This window comes from Cucurbita pepo, chromosome 7 (assembly GCF_057944985.1).
Source record: "Cucurbita pepo subsp. pepo isolate OVF chromosome 7, ASM5794498v1, whole genome shotgun sequence".
NCBI classification, from domain to species: Eukaryota; Viridiplantae; Streptophyta; class Magnoliopsida; order Cucurbitales; family Cucurbitaceae; genus Cucurbita; species Cucurbita pepo.
In genome coordinates this window covers 1,526,620-1,551,240 of record NC_141804.1, presented here as the reverse complement: position 1 = coordinate 1,551,240, position 24,621 = coordinate 1,526,620, and the positions used below count along the sequence as shown (strand labels likewise).

Sequence of the window (24,621 nt, the reverse complement as noted above, 5' to 3'; positions counted from 1 at the left end):
GAAATTAAGACGGTGAAACCCGCAACGACCCGACCCGACCCGACCCGACCCATTTGTAGAAGCCTCGAAATCCAATTTTTTACAAGAAATGGGAAAATTGGAAAAGAAATGTACAGTTGTCCCTCTCAAACGCCGTCCTCTCTCTCTCTCTCTCTCTCTCTCTCTCTCTCCTGAAGTCCGTTCTGTTCCTCTGACCGGTCTGACCCCCACCCTTCACAGACCCTGCAACCTCTCTTTTCCCTTTTTCGTCACTATTTTTTCATAACCTCTCTTTTCCCTTTTTCGTCACTATTTTTTCATAATTCATCACAGTAAACAATGCCACAACATAATTTCTTCTCAAATTAATCCAAACAATTGCTGCCTTACAAACTCCAATCACCGGTACATAGCTTTTGTTTTTTCACCTAATTTCATGCCCTTCTTCCTTCGATGATCTTCTTCTACCTTCAGCTCACACCAAGCTTCTCCACTTCCTGGTAAACCTCTCAATTCTTTGCTTAAGATCATCGCTACCCTTTTAATGGAACTGGATTTTCTTTTCTGGGTTTGCTTTTATTTTGTTCTTCTTCGCGCGCAATAATCCCAATTCGTATTTTACTCCATTTCGTTGCCATTTGATTGTTTTATGTTTCTTTTCCCTTAAATTTGAAGTACAGAATGTTGTGGGCGTTCTTGTTCTTGTGCCAATGGAACTTGTCTTTCTCTGTACTTTTCGAGGGAAATTTGCTTGTGCCAATGGCTCTATTTCGATGTAGGTTTGGTTTGTTCATGCGGGTGCTTTACTCTAGCAGAGTCTTGGCTTTGGTTGCTGAAGTTTTTGCAAACTTCGTGAATCATCATATATTTCTAAGTGCAATTTTTAATCTGACATAGATGATTATTGGTTATATAAGTTTATGTGATATAAATGCTATTCTATGTTATGAATACTACATTGAGTTGAAATGGTGTTCTGGGTTTATTTCTGTAATCAGTATTAGTTTGTCCTCGCGATGAGCCGACCAACTACTCGTAGTAAGAACAAAAGGCATAAACAAGAAGACAATGTCGATAACAGTTCCGACATATTGAGGTAATAGTTATTTTGATTTCCATCTGTTGCACAGATTTGAACCTGTATTAAGGAGTTTTGAATTGAGTTTAATCATTTACAGAAGAATTCACTCATCTGGGGCAGTGACCGACGATGACATCAATCAGCTCTATATGATCTGGAAGCCGAGTTGTCAAGGATGTCGGTTGAATACTAAGGATAACCCGAATTGTTTCTGTGGGCTGATTCCACCTCCTACTGGTAGCAGGAAGGTTGGCCTATGGCAGAAGATGTCAGAAATTGTGCAAGCTCTTGGTTCAGATCCTTCTAAGGATCAACGTACTTCTCTCGACTTTCCTGCTGGTCTTACGAATCTTGGTGCGACATGCTATGCTAATAGTATCCTTCAGTGTCTCTACATGAACAAGTGCTTCAGGGAAGGCATTTTTTCGATTGAGTCGGATGTTTTGAAACAAAATCCAGTTCTAGATCAGCTTGTATGGCTCTTTGCTCTCCTGCACGCGAGTAAGATGGCTTATGTGGATTCATTCCCTTTCATCAAAACACTGGAGTTGGATAATGGAGTTCAGCAGGATAGTCACGAGTTCCTGACGTTGCTTCTTTCTCTGCTCGAGCATTGCTTGAGTCACTCGAAAGTTTCTAAAGCAAAGACTATTGTTCAAGATCTTTTCCGTGGAAGCGTGTCTCATGTAACTACGTAAGTAGAATTTGTTTTGCCAGAGTCTAGTTACAACACCTCAATAGCTTTACTAATTAATAATGCATGCGAATCGAATCCAATGAACGGGATTTGTTAACTACTTTGCACAATTTAATCTAGGTTTCAGTTGATCCAAGTTTAAGTTGATAATGATATCTTGCTTCATATTTAGGTGCTCACACTGCGGAAAGGATTCAGAAGCCTCTTCCAAAATGGAGGACTTCTATGAATTGGAGTTGAATGTTCTTGGCTTGAAAAGTTTAGACGAGAGTTTAGACGATTATCTTAGTGTGGAAGAACTTCATGGTGATAATCAATATTTTTGTGAGTCATGTAAATCAAGAGTTAATGCGACTCGCAGTATCAAGCTACGTACACTGCCCCCCGTTCTAAATTTTCAGCTTAAACGATGCGTTTTTCTTCCAAAGGTACTGAAAATCATAACATCTCTTTATTGCTTTTTGATAAAACCATTGACTATTGATATAAGCTGTTTGTCACTGACTTTTGGCTATGTTTGGTTCGAACTTTTCCTTCGGGTTTGATCGTTATTTTTGTTTTGTGTCAGCAGACTACAACAAAGAAGAAAATCACATCTGCCTTTTATTTTCCTGAAGTGTTAGATATGCGGGAACGGCTAGCTGAGTCTTCTCAGTCTGAATCAATATATCACTTGTCGGCCGTTCTGATTCACAGAGGAACTGCTGTCAACAGCGGCCATTACGTAGCTCACATCAAGGATGAAAATACAGGGCAGTGGTGGGAATTTGACGACGAACACGTTTCCAAATTAGGATATCATCCATTTGGAGAAAAATCATCAAATGCTAATTCTAAATCTGTTCGAACTGAGTTAGCCGTTCCGTTGGTTTCCAAGGAAGAAGTAAATGTTACTGCTGAAAGGAATCGAACGAACGGGATTCTTCAGCAATCAACAGAATCTGGTATTAGTTGTCCTACTGACGTCTTTTCATCTAATGATGCCTACATGCTGATGTATAATTTAAGGTGCATGGGAAAGAACACAAACAAAGTGACTAGCTCTAATGTTAACAATAAAGAAGTAGAAGGTAACATGGTTCCTTTCAAGGATGGCTTGTCTCTTCCATCACATTTGTGTGATGAGATAAGTAGTGTAAACGAATCGCATGTGATAGCTTGCCAAGAATATGAATCGAAGAAGGAAGCTGAACTGGGTTGTATCAATGATCGTAGACAGGAGGTCCGATCGATTTTGTCTGAAGCCCCTGTTCACTCGCTCGACGAACCCTTTTGTTGGATTTCCGTAAATTGGCTTCGCCAGTGGGCTGATAAGGTCTCCCCACCGTAAGTACAGAAATAATATTTGTACTGATCATTGAAATTGTTCTAGTTTCTGTCCTTTTGGCTTGCTGGATGGTCATGTGCTAGTGCTTCTTCTTGACAACTTCCAGTGATATCTAACTTCTTTTAATTTGTTACCCCTTCCTTTGTTATGGTTTGCAGCATTCTTGATAATTCACCCATACAGTGTTTGCATGGAAAAGTTCCAATGTCAAAGGTAACATGTATAAAGAGATTGTCCATCAAGGCTTGGGACAAGCTATTCTCCAAGGTATGCGCTTAAATTGCTCCGTAAAGAATTCTATGCGTCGGTTTATCTCTCGTTAGCCTCAGGGTTTCATCCTCGTGTGATTGTTCTTGACGTTCTTTTTACCCTGAATTTGCTTTTTTTTATATGGCTGACTGCTGTTTTGTAAAATTTAGTATGGTGGGGGTCCCAAATTGACCAATGAAGATATCTGTATGGATTGCCTTATTTCTGGTGCTCGAAACGTAGTTTGTGCCGACAGCTACCGGGACCGAAGAATATCAATGAAAGAAATTGCGTTAGCTGCGCTTTTGGGCAATTATCCAGATGGAACATATTTTGTTTCCAGGACATGGTATTGTTTCAAAATTCTTGGGACAATCTTATCATGCTGCTTAGTTGATGGTTCATTAGAAATTTGACTTGCTTCTTGCTTGAGTGTTCAAACTTGTGGCCTTGTGATATGCTGATTTCATTTTCTTACCTGCAATTTAGCTACTTTCACGACCGTTACCGTTTCTCGTTTCTTCTCTCCATCTTAAAGCTTGTATATTACTATCTTTGGAGTACGAAACTATTTCGTCGAAGAGATGAAATAAACAGAAGAGGGAGTGGAATGCCCCACCTTCGATAAACTTGTATGCTGATCGGAACGTTCTTGTTCTTGTATGTCGATCGGAACCTCCCTAACAAGGAGCCTCTTCATTTTGGAGATGTCCATGCTCCGTGGGACGACCTGTAGAGAAATCAAGGGATGAAGTAGACTACCAATTGAAACACTATTGAGCCAGAACCTTCTATGTAGTACTCATGATCTCTGAGTCAAATCATGTTTATTTCTCATACTTGTAGGTTGCAACAATGGGCTAAAAGGAAAATTCTTGATGCTCCTTCCGAAGCTGATTCCGAACCAACAGCCTCGATAAGGTGTCCTCATGGACAACTTTTGCCCGAGCAAGCTGCTGGAGCTAAACGAGTGCTGGTTCCAGACGAACTCTGGTTTTTCATACATGAAGATGCTATTACTGTAAAACCTGATGATCCTAGAGGGCTTCCAACTTTTCCCTCAGATGCAAGACAATGTTCTCTGTGCAGTGAGGAATTATCTGAAGTGGCAGTCATGGAAGATTCTATAAGGTCATTTCATTATGTTCAAGTGAACTTTGTGGTCGATTCGCTCGAAGAATTACTTAACACGTTTTATCTTTCAGAGGAGTGAAGCTTAAACAGCGACAAAATCACGAAAAACTAGCCGTTGGAAAGTTAATTCCACTTTCTCTGTATTGCAACTATTATTTGGTTCCTACATTGTGGCTTTCAAAGTGGAGAAACTACATCAATGCAAGTGGAAAGAGTGCTTCATTTGTAGAGAAGCCGGAAAATTTGGATGGTGTGATCAATTTTCTGAGGTGTGAAAAGGTAATAAGATTTTTCATTTCTTAATTTTCGAGTAATTGCAGCAATTTGACTCGAACATATATTTGGATGCAGCATTCACGCCTCCTTGAAAGACCTCCTGACCTGATCTACAAACGTGGTACGGTGCAGCAGAAGTCCCATGTACGTATACTGCTCGAGTTTATTTGAATGCGAACTCGTTTTTTTCTATGCTGCTTGTTAAATTCATCAATCGTCTTCCTTTGCAACATCATTTTGTTTTGTTTTTGTTTATTTAATTTTATCATTTTTAATGTGAGATCCCACATCGGTTGGAGAGGGGAACGAAACATTCTTTATAAGGATATGGAAACCTCTCCCTAGCATACGCGTTTTAAAACTGTGAGGCTGACGGTGATATGTAACAGGCCAAAGCAGATAATATCTGCTAGCGGTGGGCTTGGGCTGTTACAAATGGTATTAGAGCCAGACGCGGGGCGATGTGCCAGCAAGGACGCTAATCCCCAAGGGGGGTGGATTGTGAGATCCCACGTCGGTTGGAGAGGGGAACAAAACATTTCTTATAAGAATGTGGAAACCTTTCCCTAGCAGACGCGTTCTAAAACCGTGAGGCTGATGGTGATATGTAACAGGCCAAAGCGGACAATATCTGCTAGCAATGAGCTTAAGCTGTTACAAATGGTATCAGAGTCAGACACTGCCCCCTCCCCCTCCCCCCCCCCCCAAGAGAGGTGGATTGTGAGATCTCACATTGGTTGAAGAGGGGAACGAAGCATTATAAGGGTGTGGAAACCTCTCCCTAGCAGATATGTTTTAAAATTGTAAGGTTGACGACGATACGTAATAGGTCAAAGCGGACAATATCTGCTAGCGGTGGGCTTGAGCTGTTACTAATGGTATTAGAGCCAGACACCAGGCAATGTGCCAACGAGGACACTAGCCCCCAAGGGGGGTAGATTGTGAGATCCCATGTCGGTTGGAGAGGAGAACGAAGCATTCCTTGTAAGGGTGTGGAAACCTCTTCTTAGCAGATGTGTTTTAAAATCATGAGACTGACGGCTATTCGTAATGGGCCAAAGCGGACAACATCTGCTAGCGGTAGGCTTGGGCTGTTTCTTCCCTTTGTTTTGTAATCATAACTGTGACTTTTCCTAAACAATTTCTAAAAGTTTCTATGCCTTCATGCCCAATCACGCGATTATAAATCTTATGAAGTAAAAAACAATCTATGCCTTTACATTTCATATTTTTTTACGTCTTTCTTTTTTGTGCCTCAACTTTAGGCAGATGTTTTAACAATCATTTCAGAGAACGATTGGAAATGCTTCAGTGAAGAGTGGGACGGTAGCGAGGCATGCTGCATTTCTGCCGTGATTGAGTCGAGTAGTTGTGTAGGGAACGACATGGACGGGTCCTCAGAGCATCTCGACTCCAATGATGAAGTTAGCAATGGCGACTTCAAACAACTTCTACTTAAGACTGATCCCGAGGTAATTCTGAATCCGAAATCTGTTTCCATTTCATGGGTTAATTGTAAAATTTGTTCATAAAAAGATAAGTTTTTCATCAAACTAAATTAAATGTATAGAAGGGAGAGATGATAAGATATCCTCCCAAGCCCAGGGCCAAAGAAGTTCATGAAAAATCTCTTTTATTTCCATTGAACAGGCGGGAGAAACATTTGCTACAGCTTTAGAGAAAACACGTAGAAGAAATTATAAACCAAACAAATTTCAAAGATTCGTACAGGCTTCTTAAAACGTTTCAAATGTAACGGTCCAAGCCCACCGTTAGCAGATATTGTTCTCTTTAGGCTTCCCCTCAAGGCTTTAAAACGCGTCTGCTACGAAGAGGTTTCCACACCCTTGTAGAATGTTTTGTTCTCCTCCCCATCCGATGTGGGATCTCACAATCAACCCCCCTTCGGGGCTTAGCATCCTTACTAGCACTCGTTTCTCTCTCCAATCGATGTGGGACCCTCCACTAGTGAGGGCACTGGCTCTGAAGGGGGGTGGATTATGAGATCGCACATCGGTTGGAGAGGAGAACGAAGCATTCTTTATAAGGGTGTGAAAACCTTTCCCTAGAAGACGCGTTTTAAAGCCTTGAGGGGAAGCCCAGAAGGGAAAGCCTAAAGAGGACAATATCTGCTAGCGGGGTGGGCTTGGACCGTTACACCAAAAGTTCTTCAATTACTCTAACCAAATTTCTCACAAAAGTGTTTTAGCCACTGACCACATTGCACTAAGCTTCCTTCCAAAACATTCCAAAATTCTTGCTTGCTTCATTGGTCCTAAAGTGGTCTGTCTATGGAGTACAGGTATGTGAAGAATGTATAGGAGAACGAGAAAGTTGCGAGCTAATGCAGAAACTAAACTATATCGGCGAGGATATTTGCGTGTACTTTGCTCGTGGGAAGGAAGCACCCAAATCAATTTTGGAAGCTCCCGAGTCCACTTTTGATCCAGATCGTCGAATCTCAAAGCGTGCAAGGAAGACAAACTCGGGGAATTTCGTTAATCTAAAAGTGTCTGGTTCGACTTCAGTGTACCAGCTAAAAATGATGATATGGGAATGTTTTGGGGTAAGCTTTTCAGAACAGAATGCATATGACAATTGAATTGGTTTGCTGAAACTATCTTTTATGCTCCATGTTGTCTTGCATGTTTATACAAATGATAAACTTACAGATCTAGAGATAACCTATTTTTAATCTTTTAAGACACTTAGGTGGGGAAAACTTAGACTCTCTCCTTCCCTTTTTGGAAAATTTTGGCTCTGAAAACGAACTCGAAGGGGAACAAACTAATTAGGGGGAAGTAACGAACGAGGTACCGTGTCGCAGCTTGGAGTGCTCGTTCTAATACTGGTCCAGATGTCCTTTTGTACACTTCTTAATGCAGTTTTTTAGATCTATGGTGTACTTTTGATGTTTCAAATAAGATGTTATAAAGTATGTACGAGCTAAAAACGAGGGAAATCGATGTTTTATGTTATGAATTCACGTCGAAACTGGTTTTTGCAGGTTGTGAAGGAAAACCAGATACTTCGCAAAGGTAGTAGGATAATTGATGGGGAAACTGATACTCTGGCTGACAAGAACATATTTCCTGGGGACAAACTATGGGTAATGGATTCCGAGATTCATGAACATCGAGATATTGCTGGTAATTACAATTTTCTTGCTCAAATTGTTGCACAAATTCAAGTATAAGCTCATCATGGAAACAAGGGAAGATTATAAACTGAAAAGTGATAAGAAAACAAGCATTCCTGTAGAAAGAAAAGAGTGTACGGTGATTCTATGTGACAGTCCAAGCTCACCGCTAGCAGATATTGTCCTCTTTGAGCTTTCCCTTTCGAGCTTTCCCTTAAGGTTTTTGAAACGCGTCTGGTAGGGAGAGGTTTCCACACCCTTATAAGGAATGCTTCGTTCCCTTCTCCAACCGATGTGGGATCTCACAATCCACCTTCCTTAGGGACCTAGCGTCCTTGCTGGCACATCGCCCAATGTCTGGCTCTGATACCATTTGTAACAGCCTAAGCACACCGCTAGTAGATAATGTCCTCTTTGAGCTTTCCCTTTTGGGCTTCACCTCAAGGTCTACTAGGGAGAGGTTTCCACACCCTTATAAGGAATGCTTCGTTTCCTTCTCCAATCGATGTGGGATCTCACAATCCACTCCCCTTGGGGACCCAGCGTCTTTGCTGACACATCACTCGATGTCTGGCTTTGATACCATTTGTAACAGCCTAAGCCCACCGCTAGTGGATAATGTCCTCTTTGAGCTTTCCCTTCTGGGCTTCCCCTCAAGGTTTTTAAAACACGTCTATTAGGGAGAGGTTTCCACACTCTTATAAAGAATGATTCATTTCCCTCCCCAACTGATGTGGGATCTCACAATCCACTTCCTTCGGAGCCCAACGTCCTTGCTAGCACACTGCCCAATATCTGACTTTGATACCATTTGCAACAGCCCAAGCTCACCGCTAGCCGATATTGTCCTCTTTGAGCTTTTCCTTCCGGGCTTCCCCTCAAAGTTTTTAAAACGCGGTAGGAAGAGGTTTCCACACACTTATAAAGAATGTTTTGTTCTCCTATCCATTCGACATAGGATCTCACATTCTAGATTTGAGTTTTGACCATTTTCATGAAGTAGGTGATTTTAGATACACTAACTCTGTATGTTTGCCTGCTCACTGAATTCTTGAGATTCACTGAGGACCCGTCAATAACTTAACCGTCTCGTGATCTAGCGTCGTCCCAATTATGTAACTGGAATCTTCTGCATCCTTAGATCTTTTTTGAGGCATAGATGACTTACTGTAGACAGTGAGTGGCTGTTATCCCTGCTCTTCTAACAAAGTAATACACTTTCTTGTACTGCCATTTATGCTTGTAGCCGCCAGCAACGCGTCTTACAGCGATCTTAGCGTTCTTATAGGTTTTCGATAATTTCTTATGCTAATCGGTCTCGTATCTTAAAAAAAGGTGGTTGTTGATGTCCTAAACTTGTATGCTTGATGTCATGGACAGATGAACTCTCTGATCATAAAATGAACATGCAACATACCGAGAAAGGGTTTCGTGGAACGCTTTTGGCTGCTAACGTTTCATCTGAAGTCGTTTAAGAAGCACCAAACTTTGAGGGTGCCTGCGGCGTATTTGCAAATTTTGTAGATGTTCGTAACGAGGAAAAACAACTACAGCGTTTTGATGTAAGTTGTACCTTTTTCGTTTCTTTTCCATGTCTTTTTATTTCTATCTTTTTGCATTGTGCGAGTGATTCTGAATATTTCAAATCTTGGAACCTCCTTTAAGTTTGATTGGACCTCCCTAATCAAAAGGATCGACTTCTCTTAGGTGTGAGAACTCTTTCTCATGAATAAACTATCTGGTTGAAACAGTCGATCGTGATAGGCTTGCAAAGCATAGGCTGTGCAGCCTTGTTCACCGGAAAAGCATAATATCCTTGATTGAAAGGGAGTGTTGTTTACCAGACAGCTTACTGTTCCGGGAAAGCAATGTTCAAACCTCCATAGGACGGGTTTCTATTAAAAAATTATAAGTATCGTTTGCCCTCTTTTGCATCTATGTTTTAGGATCTTATAATCTTCTTTTTGTTGGATGGATCGTGTAATAACCATATGCTTGAATTTCTGCTCCGCTCTATGCATCCATTTTCGAACCGAGTTAGTCGTGTTGTTCAGATTGCAAAGTGCATATATATTGGAACTTTGTGCTTTCTTTTAACAGAGGAGGAAGACATGAAATGCTGGACTGTGGGATTTGCTGGACGATGCTTTGGAAGCGCGAAAGAAAAACGACGACGACGACAGACAACGCTGCAGGTTTTGTGATTTTATGTTTTGATTGATTCCCAACCACAGTGCTAGTCATTAGTTTACCTTACACTCTTCACGTACATTAGCTGTATATCATGTTGAGATTTGAATTTGCTGATTGCTCCTTTACATGATGTAAAATGTTTTAGTGATAATGATGCACATTACAGTGTACAAGTCCTTTCTTCTACAAGATTTCAGGCGAGAATAAGATGAGGACCTTTTCTCTGTAGTTCTTCTTGTCTACCCGACCGTACCCTCCCGACATGGGATTAGGAACAATTCTATTCGGTAAAATAGAGATTGTTGATGAACGGATTTGGATTACCTTCAAGTTTAGTTCTTCCAAAAACGACCACAATGTTTACATCAAGAAAGGAACTTGTTGAATTGGTTGAGTGATTCTATATGAAATGCGGTTCAAGAAGCTTATAGCAAAGCTCGAGCTTTGTGAGGGCTTGGAATTTGTGAGATTTTATACTTGGAACTTGAAATCTTAAGACCCATTTGATTTAGAGATCGAACTTTGAACTTTGAAGCTGCCCTACACTAAATTTATAAGTGATCCCGACCGACAAGTTCTTACCGTCCAGATGGTTTCATGCAAGGTGGGAGTTAGTCTCTAAATGAGCGGTGAGGTAAAGCGTATAGTTTAACTAGTTAAAGCATATAATTTCACCCTAAGAGATCAAGTTGTTTCATTACATAAAAGTAGAAACATCATGATTCAAGTTGTAGAGAGAGTTTATACAGACAATAAGCCAAAACTACGAAGAACATGGAACCGTTACCTTCTTTCATGTTTTCTCCCTCTATGCTCCTCATATCTGCTCTGCCTTTTTCCCTCTTCAATAGCTTCATCAGTCCTACTGCCCCGGCGAGGCTCATTAGCTTTCCGATGACGAGTACTTCCGTGCTCTTCTTCTTCTGTAAATCTCCTTCCTGTTCGAGTCAACTTTCTATCCATTTTGGAGTCGTCCCTGAACCGTCCATCCCTTGCCTCGTCATACCGACGACTGCCAGTTCTTCTGTTTGATTCAGGTTCTTTCTTGGGGTCCCCATGGAAATCCGACTCTCGTGTAGATTTTCGACTTCTAGACTTCGCTTCTCGCTGGTTATCTTCACCACCTTCATCGAACTTTCTCTTGCTTTTCATCGTATGCTGACTAAATTTGTACAAATTATTCTCTAGATCAGAATCATCACTGGAAGAATGTTTCTTAGCTCTCTTGTGTTTACCATGGTACTTTCTATCATCTGAATCATCACTGTCATCATATTTCCTTTTAGCCGCAGCCATTTTTTCCTTTGCGACTGTCTTACCACCACTTTCATCGTCATCGGTATCGTGTCTGCGTCTCCCAATGTCTTCCTTAGGATGCTTTCTTGAACTCTTCGATTCGGGTTCCCTATCTACCTTGCGTTTTCCTGTACTATTGCTACGATACCTATGCTTATTCTCGTCACGACCAAAATCGGAACCAGAATTGTCGTGGTCAGAGCTGTCACTATCTACTCCATACCCTTTACCATGCTGGTTCTTGTGCTTCAGTTGCCTGTCTTTGTGATCAATCCCACTGTCGGAATTGGATTCATCAGTCGACTCCTGTTTTCGACTTCTTTGCTTCTTCTTGACCTTTCGACTTTTAGGTCTACCAGAGCCTTTCTTGTGGCTACCCATACCAAACTCATCACCATCTGTAGATAAATTAGAATCATCACTATCATGCCTTCTGTTTTTCTCCTGCTTCTTTGAGGTGGTGGATTTATTCTCAACATCGCTGTCGAAATCACTTTCATGGTCATCTCTTCGTTTATATCTCATGTTCATCTGGGTTTCCTTGCGCTCTCCACCAGAATCAGTACCGGAAGAATCGTCACTACCGTGCTTTCTGTTTTTCTTATGCTTCCTTAAAGTGATATGTTTCTGGTCAGCATCACTGTCCTGGTCACCTTCGAGATCATATCTTCGGTTTTTTCTCAGGTGCTTCCTGGTTCCCTTGCGTTCTCCACCGGAATCGGCATCGAAAGAATCATCGCTATCATGCCTTCTATTTTTCTTAGACTTTCTCGAGGCAGTGTACTTCTTGTCAACATCTCTGTCAAGGTCGCTTTCAGAATCATTCCTTCTATTATCTCTCAAGTTCTTCTTGGTTCCCTTATGCTTTCCACCAGAATCAGTATCAGAAGAATCATCCTTAGCCCTTCGTTTTCTATCCTTCTGATGACCTTTCAACTCTTTCGAAACCCTTTTTTTGTCATCTTCATCGTCATTCTGATCGTCGTCAACGGCATGCTTTTTCCAGTTCAATTCTCTGTCCAAAAAAGAATGTTCTGTCTTCTCACGACGCTTAGTATCAGCATCTTGACCCTCTCTTCCACTTCTAGATGAATCAGAAATCCCTTCCTTGAGCTTTTCCGAATCGTCTGAAGAACCCAACCCAAGAGCAGATCTCAATGTTTTCATCTGCTCCTCCTTTCTCGCAGCAATTTGGTGAGTCTGTGTCACTGATACCCTATTCCATCAAGGAAAACACCATTTAGATATCCATTCTGCACACAAAATAAGAAAATCACACCAGGCGCAAAACTACTTATACGATCATAGATCATAATCAACAAAAGATATACAGAGTATTAACATTCGCAAGACAAAAAATGCATTAAAACATGAGGATCATACCTCTTATCTGCAATTACGATGGCAGAAGGCCCATCTTTTTCCTCAGAACCTGAAGCCTCCTCCAGATTCTTGCGAACCTCCTTCAACTTTTCAGAAATTTCATCGGCTGTATAACCTTGATCAATGAGCTTGTCCTCAAGTATGGCAAGCTTGAGATCAATCTGACGCTTGCGATCGTGTTCGAGAATGTCTTTATTAGGTTTCTTGGAAACACCGGCAGTGCCCTGATCTTCTTCGAATCCTCTGGTGTTTTCAGAAACCTTTCCAGTCTTCGGCCTCACGAAGAACTTGTTCGTCTGAATGTGGCCATTAGTGCCAGAGCCTCTCGGCGTCTGTAATCCAATACCGTTATACATTTCCCTGCTTCACCAAACTACCAAGGGATTCAACCCGAATCAAGATCAACAGGAGGAAAAGGATTTTCAAGGTCGAATTCAGTGATTTTATTTCAAAATCTTGAACAGAATCTTATCGATAATTAAGATACAAATACGTACTGCTGATGGAAGAACAGGCGATACCAAGATTCAAAAAGATCCAAAAACAAAAAAACGGATATTAGGGTTACCAGGTGTTTCGAGTGCTTATCGTCTGTCCTCTCCCATTCTACATATGATGGAAGAAATCAGGATCGAACGAAACGACGAAGCCCCTAAACCCTGAAAATCGTAAGTCGATTTGGTACTGGGAACCGACTCAGGTCGTGTTCGGATGGTCGGTCCTGTCTGGTTTCCTTTGCTACAGTTTCGATTAGAAGAGCCAACGGGTGGGAGGGTATTTATAGACAACTCCAATGAGGATGATTATGAGAAAAATGGTTAAAATATCTTCATTTTATTTTTGTAATGTCCATTTTGAAGAGAGGAACTAATTGAATAATTTATAAAAAGAAAATTAAAAATTAATTATTTACAAAACATTTTTATGCGATGAATAGAGATTCGAACAACGAACTTTTTTTTATGCAATAATCAATATCGAGATAAACTGATAATTTTTAAAAAAATAAACATGTCAAATAAATTTATATCTATATTCATATATTGTTTATGTTTGATTCTTCCAAAATTTGAATATAAATTATTATTAATTAATTTTTTAATTTTTTATTATAAAATTTGTACAATTATTAATTTACCATATCATATAATTAATAAAATATTATTTTATATATAATTTAATTCAAAAATTAAATTGAGCTTTATTTAATTTAAACATATTTTATATTTTCAAATTTCAAATTAATAAAATAAAAACACAAAAATGTTGTTTTTTATAATTTCTACATTTATTAAACAAAAAAAAAAAAAACAAAATAACGAATTAATATATCATTTAACTACATATTTTAAGTAGATTTACATTAATGTAAAAAATTAAAAAATTCTTCAATTTTCACTAAATTTTGAGTGAAACTTCAGATGAATAGTTGCACGTTTTAAGAACGACGTCATTTAGAGACGTGGAGAGAAAAATACGGCCCATAAATGAAGAACGGTGTCATATAACATCCAAATATTATGGATTATAACTAGTAAGATATTAAATCTTAAATAGAAGGTTACTACGACTTGCATTTAAAGTGATGGAGCTTCCAAAGTACTTCTCTCGAGGTAGTTTTGATCGAATCGTTTAGTTGAATTAAGATCAAAGTTACACATATTTTCATTTAAATTAGGTTTCCACGAGCAACAATAACAAGTAAGGTTCAAGCTCAAGCACAACAATTTTCACCTAAAAACGTATGAAATGAAAACAAATTGCTTGTATCATCTACATTCTTATTTGACAAGCGAATCACAAATGCTATAATATGAAGTAAAATGCAACCTAAATATCTTTTTTGTCACCAACTTTAATCTTTACCATACTACCTTACTTACGATGATGAGTCTCTACGTCGATGTCAACTTCGGTGGCTTGCTCTTCTTCTGCTGATACTTGGCATACGAATACCAAACACCTCCAGCCGTGTTGATAACCAATCCTGTCACGTTCAAAGCGTGCACTTCCACGCCACCCAATATAACAAATCCAAGTGTCTGTGGAACAAAAGGACGAACGAGACGAGCTTTGTTTAGATAACATAACTCATTGGCTACAAAGATAGAGTAACCAAGTCTAGAAAGAGAGAACGCTTACTGTCGATCCAACCCCTTTGAGGACTCCGACAATCGTTGTTGTTAGAGCGGAGTTTACTATGGTACATAAGAACATTGTGAAGTTGAGAACAATCCCCATCACCAATGATAGAAGGAAGATAACCAAAAAGGAGAATGAATTACTCTGAAAATATTGAAAAAGAATATTATAGTTATAAACTAGAACACATCTGTTTTATGCAATGATATATACTCTCAAAAGTTATCTCAAACTCAGACAGCAGCAATGAATCACTACATTCAAGCAAAATCTCATCTTTTTTTCCTTTCATTTCATGGATCATAGTCTTAGGCTTAGCACACAGCCTAAACAATGAAAAAATCCTAACTAATTTGCAAATTATAGTTATGCCATGAAGGCATCCATACTAAATGGGAGATATCAGATATGCAATAACAGCACAAGCCCTGTCAATAGTTCGCGTTTCATTTGAAATCGATCTTTTAGATCACACAAGAAAGTGTTTGTGTTGAGGAATGTTGGGAGAGGAGTCCCACATCGACTAATTAAAGGGTTGATCATGGGTTTATAAATAAAGAACATATCTCTATTGGTATGAGGCCTTTTAGAGAAACCAAAAGCAAAGCCGTGAGAGTTTATGCTCAAAATGGACAATATCATACCATTGTGAAGAGTCGTGAGTTCTAACCGTTTGAACTCTAGGTTGATGACATAAACCAAAAGCACAAAACATTTCACGGCCTCAATCAAACGATTACCGCTTAATATAATGCATAAAACATTTCTAAAAGCAACTTCAACTCGACTCCCCGAGATCTGTTAAAAAAGGAGTCCATGCCAACAAAAGCACCAGTATCGAGCAGTCCAGCTCTTTCCACCGAAAGAAGCTATGGTATACCAAATAAATAGTTTAAAACATCAGTAGAGGAAAGGAGGCATAGAATGCCTGGTATGCCGATACTAACAAAGGTCGAGGGGAAACTCCTCCAGTAATCTAGCATTTCTCCTTATGAACTGTTGTCTTGAATAAACTAACGAGTTCGACAAAAATTAAATGGGCTAAAAAGAAACTGACCTTTGCAAATAGAAGTGATAAAGAATCTGGGAATTCGCCTGTAGCTATAATGAGAAATAACAAAAATGGAAGCGACAAAAAGCTGTTGTAAAACATGATCTCAATAGAAGTAAGCCCATCCTCCGCACCCGATTTCTCTACCAATACAAGGTACATAGTCTGCAACAAAGAATAAACAAAAAGAGAGAAAGATATGTGAATTCATCAGTTCAAACATTTAATTATCAGACGTCCTTAAGCATTTCTAATGATAAAACTGATAGGAACTCATTACATATACCGTAGAAAAGAAAAATACAAAGGTCAAAACTCAATAGTTGCCTTTCAAGAGGGCTAAAAAGCTTCTTTTTCTTTTCTTTGATATCTATGAGTGTCCAAGCCAGCTTGCGCGCATCTCGACTATTCTCACAAAACTACGATCTAACCCTACCAGATATTAAATCCTAGTTTAGTGGTCACCATAGCTTGAACCTACTCGGATAGCCCAAAAAAAATTCATATTTCTCTTTTCACACACACTCACCATCTCTTTATTTATAATGCTCTCCTTTCCCTAGGACCTGTGTAAAAAACAGCACACCAACTCGTTTTCCGATGAACCCAAAAACCTGACCTCGCCCGTATAAACTATAACACTAGACCAAAACACCATTTAAGTCTCTTATCAAAAACAAAAGTGAAAACCAACTCATAACATACCTGGAAGAAAACAGAAGTGAAGGCCATGCTATAACCAATGAGGTCAAATGAAAAATCTCCCAATGCAGCAACAAGGACCCCAGCAGCAGTCAAGAGTACTGAAAGAATAACCTGAATTCGACACGAAGCATGGTTTTGGTTCAACAATTACAACACAAGTCATCGTGATGACAGTAATACTATACCAAGGCATGGTTACGAAGATTTTCACAGCCAAAGAGAGATCAAATTTCAAAGCTACACAAGACAAGCATTTCAGGGAGCTAAGCAATATGCATTGAGGAAAAACCTGTGTGGTGGGCCTTGCTTTGCCTGAAAAGAATCCCGCAATCAGAACAGCAAGAGGAGTGAGTCTTTTAATGGCGATATACATTGGGATATTAACCCCTTTCAAGCTAGCAAGAGCAAACGCCACATTTGCATTGTAGAACAACGAGACAGGAAGAATTCTCTTAGCTGTTTGCATATCAAGCCCCTTGGATTTCGTGTATCCCATGCTTCTACCAAAGTGAATAAGTAATGTGGTTGCCAATTGCTAACACAAATAAAGATAGAAAGCAATTAAAAAAAGAGAACGAGATAAATCAAAATGAAACCCAATGGAAAAAATTTACCTGCAGAGTGAGAAGGGTCATTGAATGCGAGTATTGCATAAGTACGGCCTTGTTCAGAAAAACCATAGCCATCGAAGCAATTCCATAAGATACGGCCGCTGAAAGACTACAACGAAGCACAAGCAATCCCAATTACATGTTATCCAAGGAGAAAAAAAAGCAATGGAATCAAAATTCAGAAGGCAACAATTCGAAATACCTCCGGTAAGAATTTTTATCCGAATCGCCAAGGATATCCATTGTCGATGGCTAGGTCAAAAATCAAAACGGCGAAAACTTCCCAAAATCAATCACCTATAGAAAAAGAGATGCAGACTCATAATCAAAATCAACATCCTGCAAAGATCTAAACGCATAGATATCGATAAAAGATCTAATCAAATCACCTACGGTGATGACGACAATCATGAATCAACAAAAGGAAACGAAATGAGAGGGAACGAATCAGTTACCTGAGAAATTGCAGTCAATCACATTCTCACGGGATCAAAAGACACGTGATCAGATGACTGAAATTGTGGCGGATCAAGAAAAGGGAAAATTTCGCGAAATGGGACTGAAATTGGAGAGAGGGAGTGTGGGATTTGAGAGAAACAGGTGGATGAGAAAAGGAAGCGTGAATGCACAATGGGAATGGAAAAGGCCATAGCCATCGGCTTTAGGGTTCATACCCCATCTTGTCGCTAAATGCCGCAACATCACGAATCAAGATCTACTCGGAACTCGTGGGCTGCTCACTCTCTCTCTCTCTTGCCCTCGTTTACTTCGTTCTTTCTCAACGTCTTCTTCAAGTTTCAACCTCAAGCTCTTAATTTCTCATTTTATTTTATTTTTCTTTTTTATTCATTAAATAATATTCATTTTTTGGAACTGTAGGCTCAAATTTGCGGAAATGATATCTATATATATATATATATATATATATATATATATATATATATATATATTTTTTTTTTTTTTTTTTTTTTTTTTTAAATAAAGCTTTTAATATACTTTATTTTAAATTTTTTAAATTTTTTAAATTTTAAAATAGTTAAAAGGGTATATTACATTGTGCTATGCTAGTTGTAGGGCTCACGCGCTTTGACACGAGAGCTCCTAAACCTATTCTATTGGTCTCATTGCTTCTCTCCCCAAGTTTCAGCGTTCAACGTCGGCCTACCCCCTTTCTTTTTCAAGGTTGAGCTTCTTTCGTGTGTCTTTATACCTGAGGATCTTTTTTAGTTCATCCAAATTTAACTTCTGTAGACAACATATTTTTTTTATATACATACATACATGTACATACATATATATGTATATATCATACATTAGTATGTATATGTATATATATATATATATGAAGTTTTTAAAAAGATATTATTGAAAATTATGAAAATTGAAGGGGTTTTTAGACGATCAAAGGTGTATTTATAGCCCTCTTTTTATCCTCGCTTTAGCTCTTGCTCGGGCTTCTTTTATTCATGTGGGTTCCTTCTATCACTCTCGTTCTTGCTTCCTTCTTTATTTTTTCGTCTTTTTATGAGACGTTTGGTTGTCATTATAATATTTAGACAAAAAATGAAAATAACATTTTATGTAATATTCACACTAGCTGGGCGCGTGTCACAAAGTGAGTCATATTTGTTGCTTTGATATACGCGCATGTTCGAAAATGATTTTGAAATAGTTGAATTAGACAAAGACAAAGACAAAGACACACTGTGGTACAATAGCACTCATCGTTCAGCCACCAAACAAAACCGTTCGAAGTGGTATTACGGGGGACCACGACCTCACATTATGTCCTGATCATGTACTTAACGAGTCCAATAAAATGCATCAAGTTAATAGCGACTTACGCTCGGGATAGTGTTTTGCGACTTTTAAAGGCAGAATTTGCATGGACTTGCATGGATGTCAAACCAAATGAAGAAGGAAAGTGATAGGAATAGACAAATTTCTTACAGCTTTAGACATAAATATGCTACATATGAACACTAAATTATCTACAAAATTTATCTCTTTTCTGGCCCAATGGAGATATATTCAGACATCATTCTTTGGAAATCAACATCTTACAACGACGACGAGCACGGTAAGACGCCCGAGCTATTGCAAGATTGAGACGACGATCCACGAGAAGTTATGATCAAGAACCGAATTCATAGCGTTATGCTAGATCATGAACTGCTTTGGTTCACTCTTCTGGTAGAATTCCGACAAGCATTCAATACAGGACTGCTAAACGCCATCCTTGTCCGACGAATACAAGCTCGCTTCGGCTACCGATCGTAATCTGATGAGCTCGGGAAGAACGGTCTTACTAAGATCGGGTCGATCTTTCCTTCTCAACTCGGCACATTTTAAAGCCAACTCTGCAAAGCATAAGGTTTCTTCAGCTGGCCAATCAAGAACAGATGGATCAAGAACTTCAGACAAATTCCCTTTCTCAATGGCTCTTCCGACATGGTGAGTCAATCCCATGGGTGGTTTTGCTGTAATCAGCTGCAGAAACATGATTCCTAAAGAATATATGTCGGACTTTACACCGAGCATACCGGTTTGTTGATACTCGGGATCGATATAGCAGAACGTGCCAGCAGTTGACGTCATTCTATATTGTGTCACACTATCTGCTACCGATGGGGGAACAAGCCTAGCCAAACCAACGTCGCTAATCTTGCTAACGTAGTTAAAATCGAGCAAGATGTTGGCTGGCTTCAAGTCACGGTGCACGAGTGGCTCGGGCTTAGTCTGGTGGAGGAACAACAAGCTCGTGCCGATTTCAGCTGCAATTTTGAATCTAAGTTGCCAAGAAAGAGGTTTCGACTTTTCTTTACGACGAAAGAGGCAATCGTCCAAGCTACCATTTGCCATGAACTCGTAGACCAAGCAGCCGTACTCGGGGCATGCTCCGAGGAGAAGAACCATGTTCGGATGTCGGATGCAGCTTAGTACTTCGACCTATAAACGATGCAAGAAGCATATTAATAGATTATGTTACAACAAACAGAACATTTGTATAATCCTAGGATACTGTTTGGTTCCTCACCTCTTGTTGGAACTGTGACCTTCCTTGTGCTGCATCTGGACGTAAGACCTTAATGGCAACAGGTGTGTGATCCAAATAACCCTTGTAAACAGGTCCATAGCCTCCCTCTCCAATCTTCAAAGATTCCGAGAAGAACTCGGTAGCAGCTTCGATCTCCTCGATCGTGTACCTCCGATACCTGACGTCGTTGTTTGCCAATGCATCCAATGCCTTCTTTTTCTCTTCTGCTTCCTTGAATGCTTTAATTTCCGCGTTAATTCTCTTTTGTGCTTCCAACTCCGCGATCCGTTTAGATGCTTCAGCAGCCTCCATAGCCGCTCGAGACTTCGCCTTTTCCTGCTCGACCATCGCTAATGCAGCTTCCTCAGCAAGTCTAGCCTCCTCGATTCTCCGTTCTTCCTCCGATTTCCATCGTTGAAGCTCTATCGCCTGCAATACATGTGAAGAGTTTGTTTTAAACTTCAGTAATAGCTCACCGCTATCAGATATTGTCCTCTTTCGCCTTTCCCTTTTGGAGCTTCTTCTCAAAGTTTTTAAAACGTGTCTGCTAGGGAGAGGTTTCCACACCCTTATAAACAATGCTTCGTTCTCCTCCCCAACTGATGCGGGATCTCACAATCCACCCCCCTTCAGGGCCCAGCGTCCTTGCTGGCATACCGCCTCGTGTCTACCCCTCACATCACCCGATGTTTGCCTCTGATACCATTTGTAACAATCCAAGCCCACCGCTAACAGATACTGTCCTCTTTGGGCTTTCCCTTTTCGGGTTTTCCCTCAAGGTTTTTAAAACGCGTCTACCAGAGAGAGGTTTCCACACCCTTATAAGGAATGTTTCGTTCTCCTCTCCAACCGACGTGAGATCTCACAATTTCCGTACAATAATTTAACTTCTTTCACCTTTTGCTTAGCTGTAAGTGCTTCCTTGCAGGCTGTGCTATACATTTCCATAGTTTGCTTTAGTTCCAGCTTCAGCCTCCTCATCTCAGCCTCTACTTCTTCCTGCAGTCATCGACGTATCGTCGTTTTATACGACGAATTCAATATCTTTCCCAGCTCGTGAACGGGACGAGAATCAAATCAATCTCTATAATCTAGCACTTACCATACTCTGTGACGAAGTCGATAATCTTTCGCCTTCCGAGAAGATCGATGAAAATTCTTGTAAGTTTACATCCAATGATTTGCGTCCGAACGGCTGCGATTCAAAGCTATGATATATATCACCATCGGTGCCATTCGACAGTCGTGGGGGCATTCGTCCTGGATCCACGGCATCATAGTACGTCGGGAACAATTTGTCGACGCTCGGCCTTCCCGAGCCAACAAAAGAAATATCAGTATCCGGCACACTCATTTCCCCTGGCATTTTGCCATTGTAACCTTTCCTAGTGAATGGAGACCTGTTCCCAAAGACAATTTGCATAACAATCCTTAATATATCAAACTCAATAAGATGTCATAATAATAACAGTTTCTAAAACGTGTCACCGACCTGAACTCGATGTTTTCGTGTGATCTTCGTGCTGGTTCGATGGGAGGCTTTTCCGGTCCTACTTAAGAACGGATCGGTTATTTAAGCTAGATCATGGTAGATAAGTGTACTAAAACATAAGAAAGTGAATTACGACATACTTTGAATCTGAGGCGTTTGCGAGTCCGATGATTGCGATTTGATACCGGATTGGTTTAGCAAAAAGTTTCGTAGAGGCGAAGAAGTTGGAGCGGGACGTGAGGCCGATCGCATAGTTTGGATCTTCCCTCTTGATATGACATAAACATTGCAGAAATCTGGTGCTCCTTTGAGAATTGTGCCTGGAATATCTGTCGTTTTGAATCTTTCGAGACAAAATGGTATCGGGAAATAGCCCAAAGAAAAGAAAGTTCAGTTCCTTTCGAACTCGAACAAATGAAACATCGAAACAAGTTAAAGGGGTCGTTTGGTAACATTCTCGTTTTCGTTTGTATTGTGTATGAAAGTTTGAAAACGAACGATAAGAAACGAGAATGTTACCAAACGAGCTGAGGGAAGAATTTACGAAACGAATAACGAACCTCAAGAAGCCACTTTTAGTCGTGGTACCGACGATCAAAGTGTCGATTCCAGCTTGAGTAACATATTCAATCAATGCTTTTGCAACATCTACATCTTCAATAACAATGTCTTTGCAGAATATCTAATGCCAGAGAAAATGAGGTGAATTCCACACGGTTTGATTGATTCTTCGTTTCGTTTCGTTTTGTTTCGTTAAACATAAAAGAGAAGAGGAGAACCTACATCTTTTCGGGTGCAGAAGCATCGAAAAGGAAGGAACAAATCCCTCGTGCTCGGGTCGATTTCGTTGCTTACTAAAACATTGCCACTGCCATTGTTGGACATCAAATCTGCACCCAATAAACATAACAATATGACTTTCATGGAAGCTATTTGAGCTTGTAAGTTTGAAGAACATGGCATGAAAACCAAGCAAAAAACAAAGTTACCCTGTTTCAAACTTTCCTGTCAGACAAAAAAAAATGATCATTATATGGGAGATCTGACATCGTACGTTGGTTGGAGAGGGGAACGATATAAGAGTGTAGAAACCTCTCCCTAGAAGATACGTTTTAAAATCTTTGAGAAAAATCCGAAAGAAAATGCCCAAAGAGAACAATATCTGCGACTGTGGGCTTGGACCGTTACAAATGGTATCAGAGCTAGACACCGGACGATGTACCAACGAGGAGGCTGAACCCCAAAGCGGGGTGGACACGAGGCGATGTGACAACAAGGACGTTGGACCTCGACGTCGATTGGAGAAACGGAATGAGTGTCAGCGAGAACGTTGGAGTTCGAAGGGGGTGGATTGTGAGATTCCACATCGGTTGGATGAGGGAAGCAAAACATTCTTTTGTAAGGGTTAGAAGCTAGAAACTTCTCCCTAGCATACGCATCTTAAAGAGAGGAAGCCTGAAACGGAAAGCCCAAAGAGGACAATATCTACGGTGATGGGATTGGACTGTTACAAATGGTATCAGAGCTAGACACTGGACGATGTACCAACGAGGAAGCTGAACCCCAAAGCGGGGTAGACACGAGGCGATGTGACAGAAAGGATGCTGGGCCCCGAAGAGGGTGGATTGGGGGATCCTACGTCGATGGGAAAAATGGAACGAGTGCCATTGAGGACGGTGGGGTTCGAAGGGGGTGGATTGTGAGATTCCACCTCGGTTGGAGAGGAAAACAAAGCATTTTTTGTAAGGGTTAGAAGATAGAAACTTCTCCCTACCATACACATTTTAAAAACCTTAGAGGAATCCGAAAGAGAAAGTCCAAAGAGAACAATATCTATTAGCGGTGGGCTTGGGCTGTTACAAATGGTATCAGAGCCAGACACCAAGCCATGTGCCACCGAAGAGGCTGAATCCTAAAGGGGGTGGACACGAAGCGGTGTACCAGCAAGGACGTTGGGCTCCGAAAGAGAGTGGATTGGAGGGTCCCACATCAATTGGAGAAAGGAAACAAGTGCCAGCGAGGAAGCTAGGCCTCGAAGGGGGTGGATTGTGAGATCCTAAGAGTGTAGAAACTTCTCCCTAACAAACATGTTTTAAAAAACTCAAAGATTACAATATCTACCACGGTGGACTTGAGCGTTACAAATGATATTAGAGTCATACACCAAGCGATGGGCTAGCGAGGAGGCTGAACCCCGAAGGAGGGTGGACACAAGGCAACGTGCCACCAAGGACGGATTGGGGTCCATTTGTCAATCAAAATGGAACCAGTTCGTGGGGATTAAACAGACAATCAACCGACAATTTCCCTTACCAGAGGAAGCATAAGAAGAACCTGAATGGGACGAAGATCTGAGCTTGACATGGATAAGAATGGCGGTTTGGCCCTTTTGAAGGAGATTCTCAGTAGCCCATTTGAGAGCATTTTGGCTTCCTTTATCCTTGTCAATGGCGATTCCGACCAATTGGTTGCTGGCGACCACCACCTCTTTCCTTTCCTTTGCATATTTCTGAGTCCACATTTCTCAGCTTAACCTACACAGACAAAAATGGCAGCAAAAAAAAAAAAAAAAAAAAAAAAAAACACAAACAGAGAGAACAAAGAAGAAGAAATGAACCCAAAAAAAAAAAAAAAAAAAATGAAGAAGCAACTGGGTTGCTTCCTTCTCTCTGGCGCTGTCCCTGTCTTTTGGGCGTATGTATGGCTGATTATGGAGGCGAAGGGTGGGAGAGCCACGATTTGCGGCCTCATTTTTTGTTTTCAAGCCAACTCGAGGGAGCCATAGTCCGGGTGGGATTTCGGATTTGTCGTTTTTTCTCGTTACAATTT

General features: G+C 40.3%; 4 protein-coding genes across 13 annotated transcripts; 1 reads left to right on the top strand and 3 right to left on the bottom strand.

Annotated features, from left to right (window-relative positions):
- Window positions 1–337: 337 nt before the first annotated feature.
- Window positions 338–10,303, top strand: LOC111798592 (ubiquitin carboxyl-terminal hydrolase 26). Of its 5 annotated transcripts, none has more exons than XM_023681836.2 (15): window positions 338–479; window positions 978–1,075; window positions 1,158–1,754; window positions 1,930–2,185; window positions 2,329–3,083; window positions 3,243–3,351; window positions 3,504–3,682; window positions 4,180–4,464; window positions 4,539–4,746; window positions 4,819–4,887; window positions 6,009–6,215; window positions 7,046–7,309; window positions 7,751–7,892; window positions 9,263–9,444; window positions 9,983–10,303. In XM_023681836.2, exons 2-14 carry the CDS (start codon window positions 996–998, stop codon window positions 9,355–9,357), a joined length of 3,246 nt encoding a protein of 1,081 aa, XP_023537604.2. In that variant the 5' UTR covers window positions 338–479; window positions 978–995; the 3' UTR covers window positions 9,358–9,444; window positions 9,983–10,303. The 5 variants fall into 5 exon arrangements, with proteins under 5 accessions (XP_023537604.2, XP_023537605.2, XP_086981512.1 ...); XM_023681837.2 differs by lacking the exon at window positions 9,983–10,303 and adding an exon at window positions 9,634–9,918; XM_087125386.1 differs by lacking the exon at window positions 9,983–10,303 and adding an exon at window positions 9,590–9,918.
- Window positions 10,304–10,710: 407 nt separating this feature from the next.
- Window positions 10,711–13,523, bottom strand: LOC111799021 (uncharacterized). 3 transcript variants are annotated; one of them, XM_023682401.2, is made up of 3 exons: window positions 13,323–13,523; window positions 12,755–13,127; window positions 10,711–12,587 (listed from the first exon to the last, which is right to left on the bottom strand). In XM_023682401.2, the coding sequence occupies exons 2-3, from the start codon at window positions 13,108–13,110 to the stop codon at window positions 10,859–10,861; spliced, it is 2,085 nt and encodes a 694-aa protein (XP_023538169.2). In that variant the 5' UTR covers window positions 13,111–13,127; window positions 13,323–13,523; the 3' UTR covers window positions 10,711–10,858. The 3 variants fall into 3 exon arrangements, with proteins under 3 accessions (XP_023538169.2, XP_023538168.2, XP_023538170.2); XM_023682400.2 differs by having other exon boundaries at window positions 12,755–13,523; XM_023682402.2 differs by lacking the exon at window positions 13,323–13,523 and having other exon boundaries at window positions 10,711–12,624; window positions 12,755–12,895.
- A 938-nt stretch (window positions 13,524–14,461) lies between these two features.
- On the bottom strand, window positions 14,462–18,060 carry UTR7 (UDP-N-acetylglucosamine (UAA) transporter family). 2 transcript variants are annotated; one of them, XM_087125564.1, is made up of 9 exons: window positions 17,938–18,057; window positions 17,719–17,822; window positions 17,466–17,560; window positions 17,267–17,372; window positions 16,942–17,187; window positions 16,653–16,763; window positions 15,954–16,112; window positions 14,897–15,040; window positions 14,462–14,796 (listed from the first exon to the last, which is right to left on the bottom strand). In XM_087125564.1, exons 3-9 carry the CDS (start codon window positions 17,504–17,506, stop codon window positions 14,650–14,652), a joined length of 954 nt encoding a protein of 317 aa, XP_086981690.1. In that variant the 5' UTR covers window positions 17,507–17,560; window positions 17,719–17,822; window positions 17,938–18,057; the 3' UTR covers window positions 14,462–14,649. The 2 variants fall into 2 exon arrangements, with proteins under 2 accessions (XP_086981690.1, XP_023538163.1); XM_023682395.2 differs by having other exon boundaries at window positions 17,719–18,060.
- A 1,105-nt stretch (window positions 18,061–19,165) lies between these two features.
- On the bottom strand, window positions 19,166–24,567 carry LOC111798206 (U-box domain-containing protein 52). Of its 3 annotated transcripts, none has more exons than XM_023681214.2 (9): window positions 24,106–24,567; window positions 22,576–22,682; window positions 22,353–22,474; window positions 21,933–22,135; window positions 21,793–21,853; window positions 21,403–21,700; window positions 21,198–21,299; window positions 20,301–20,729; window positions 19,166–20,212 (listed from the first exon to the last, which is right to left on the bottom strand). In XM_023681214.2, the coding sequence occupies exons 1-9, from the start codon at window positions 24,311–24,313 to the stop codon at window positions 19,490–19,492; spliced, it is 2,253 nt and encodes a 750-aa protein (XP_023536982.2). In that variant the 5' UTR covers window positions 24,314–24,567; the 3' UTR covers window positions 19,166–19,489. The 3 variants fall into 3 exon arrangements, with proteins under 3 accessions (XP_023536982.2, XP_023536983.2, XP_023536984.2); XM_023681215.2 differs by having other exon boundaries at window positions 21,793–21,850; window positions 24,106–24,566; XM_023681216.2 differs by having other exon boundaries at window positions 24,127–24,566.
- Between the last annotated feature and the right edge of the window lie 54 nt (window positions 24,568–24,621).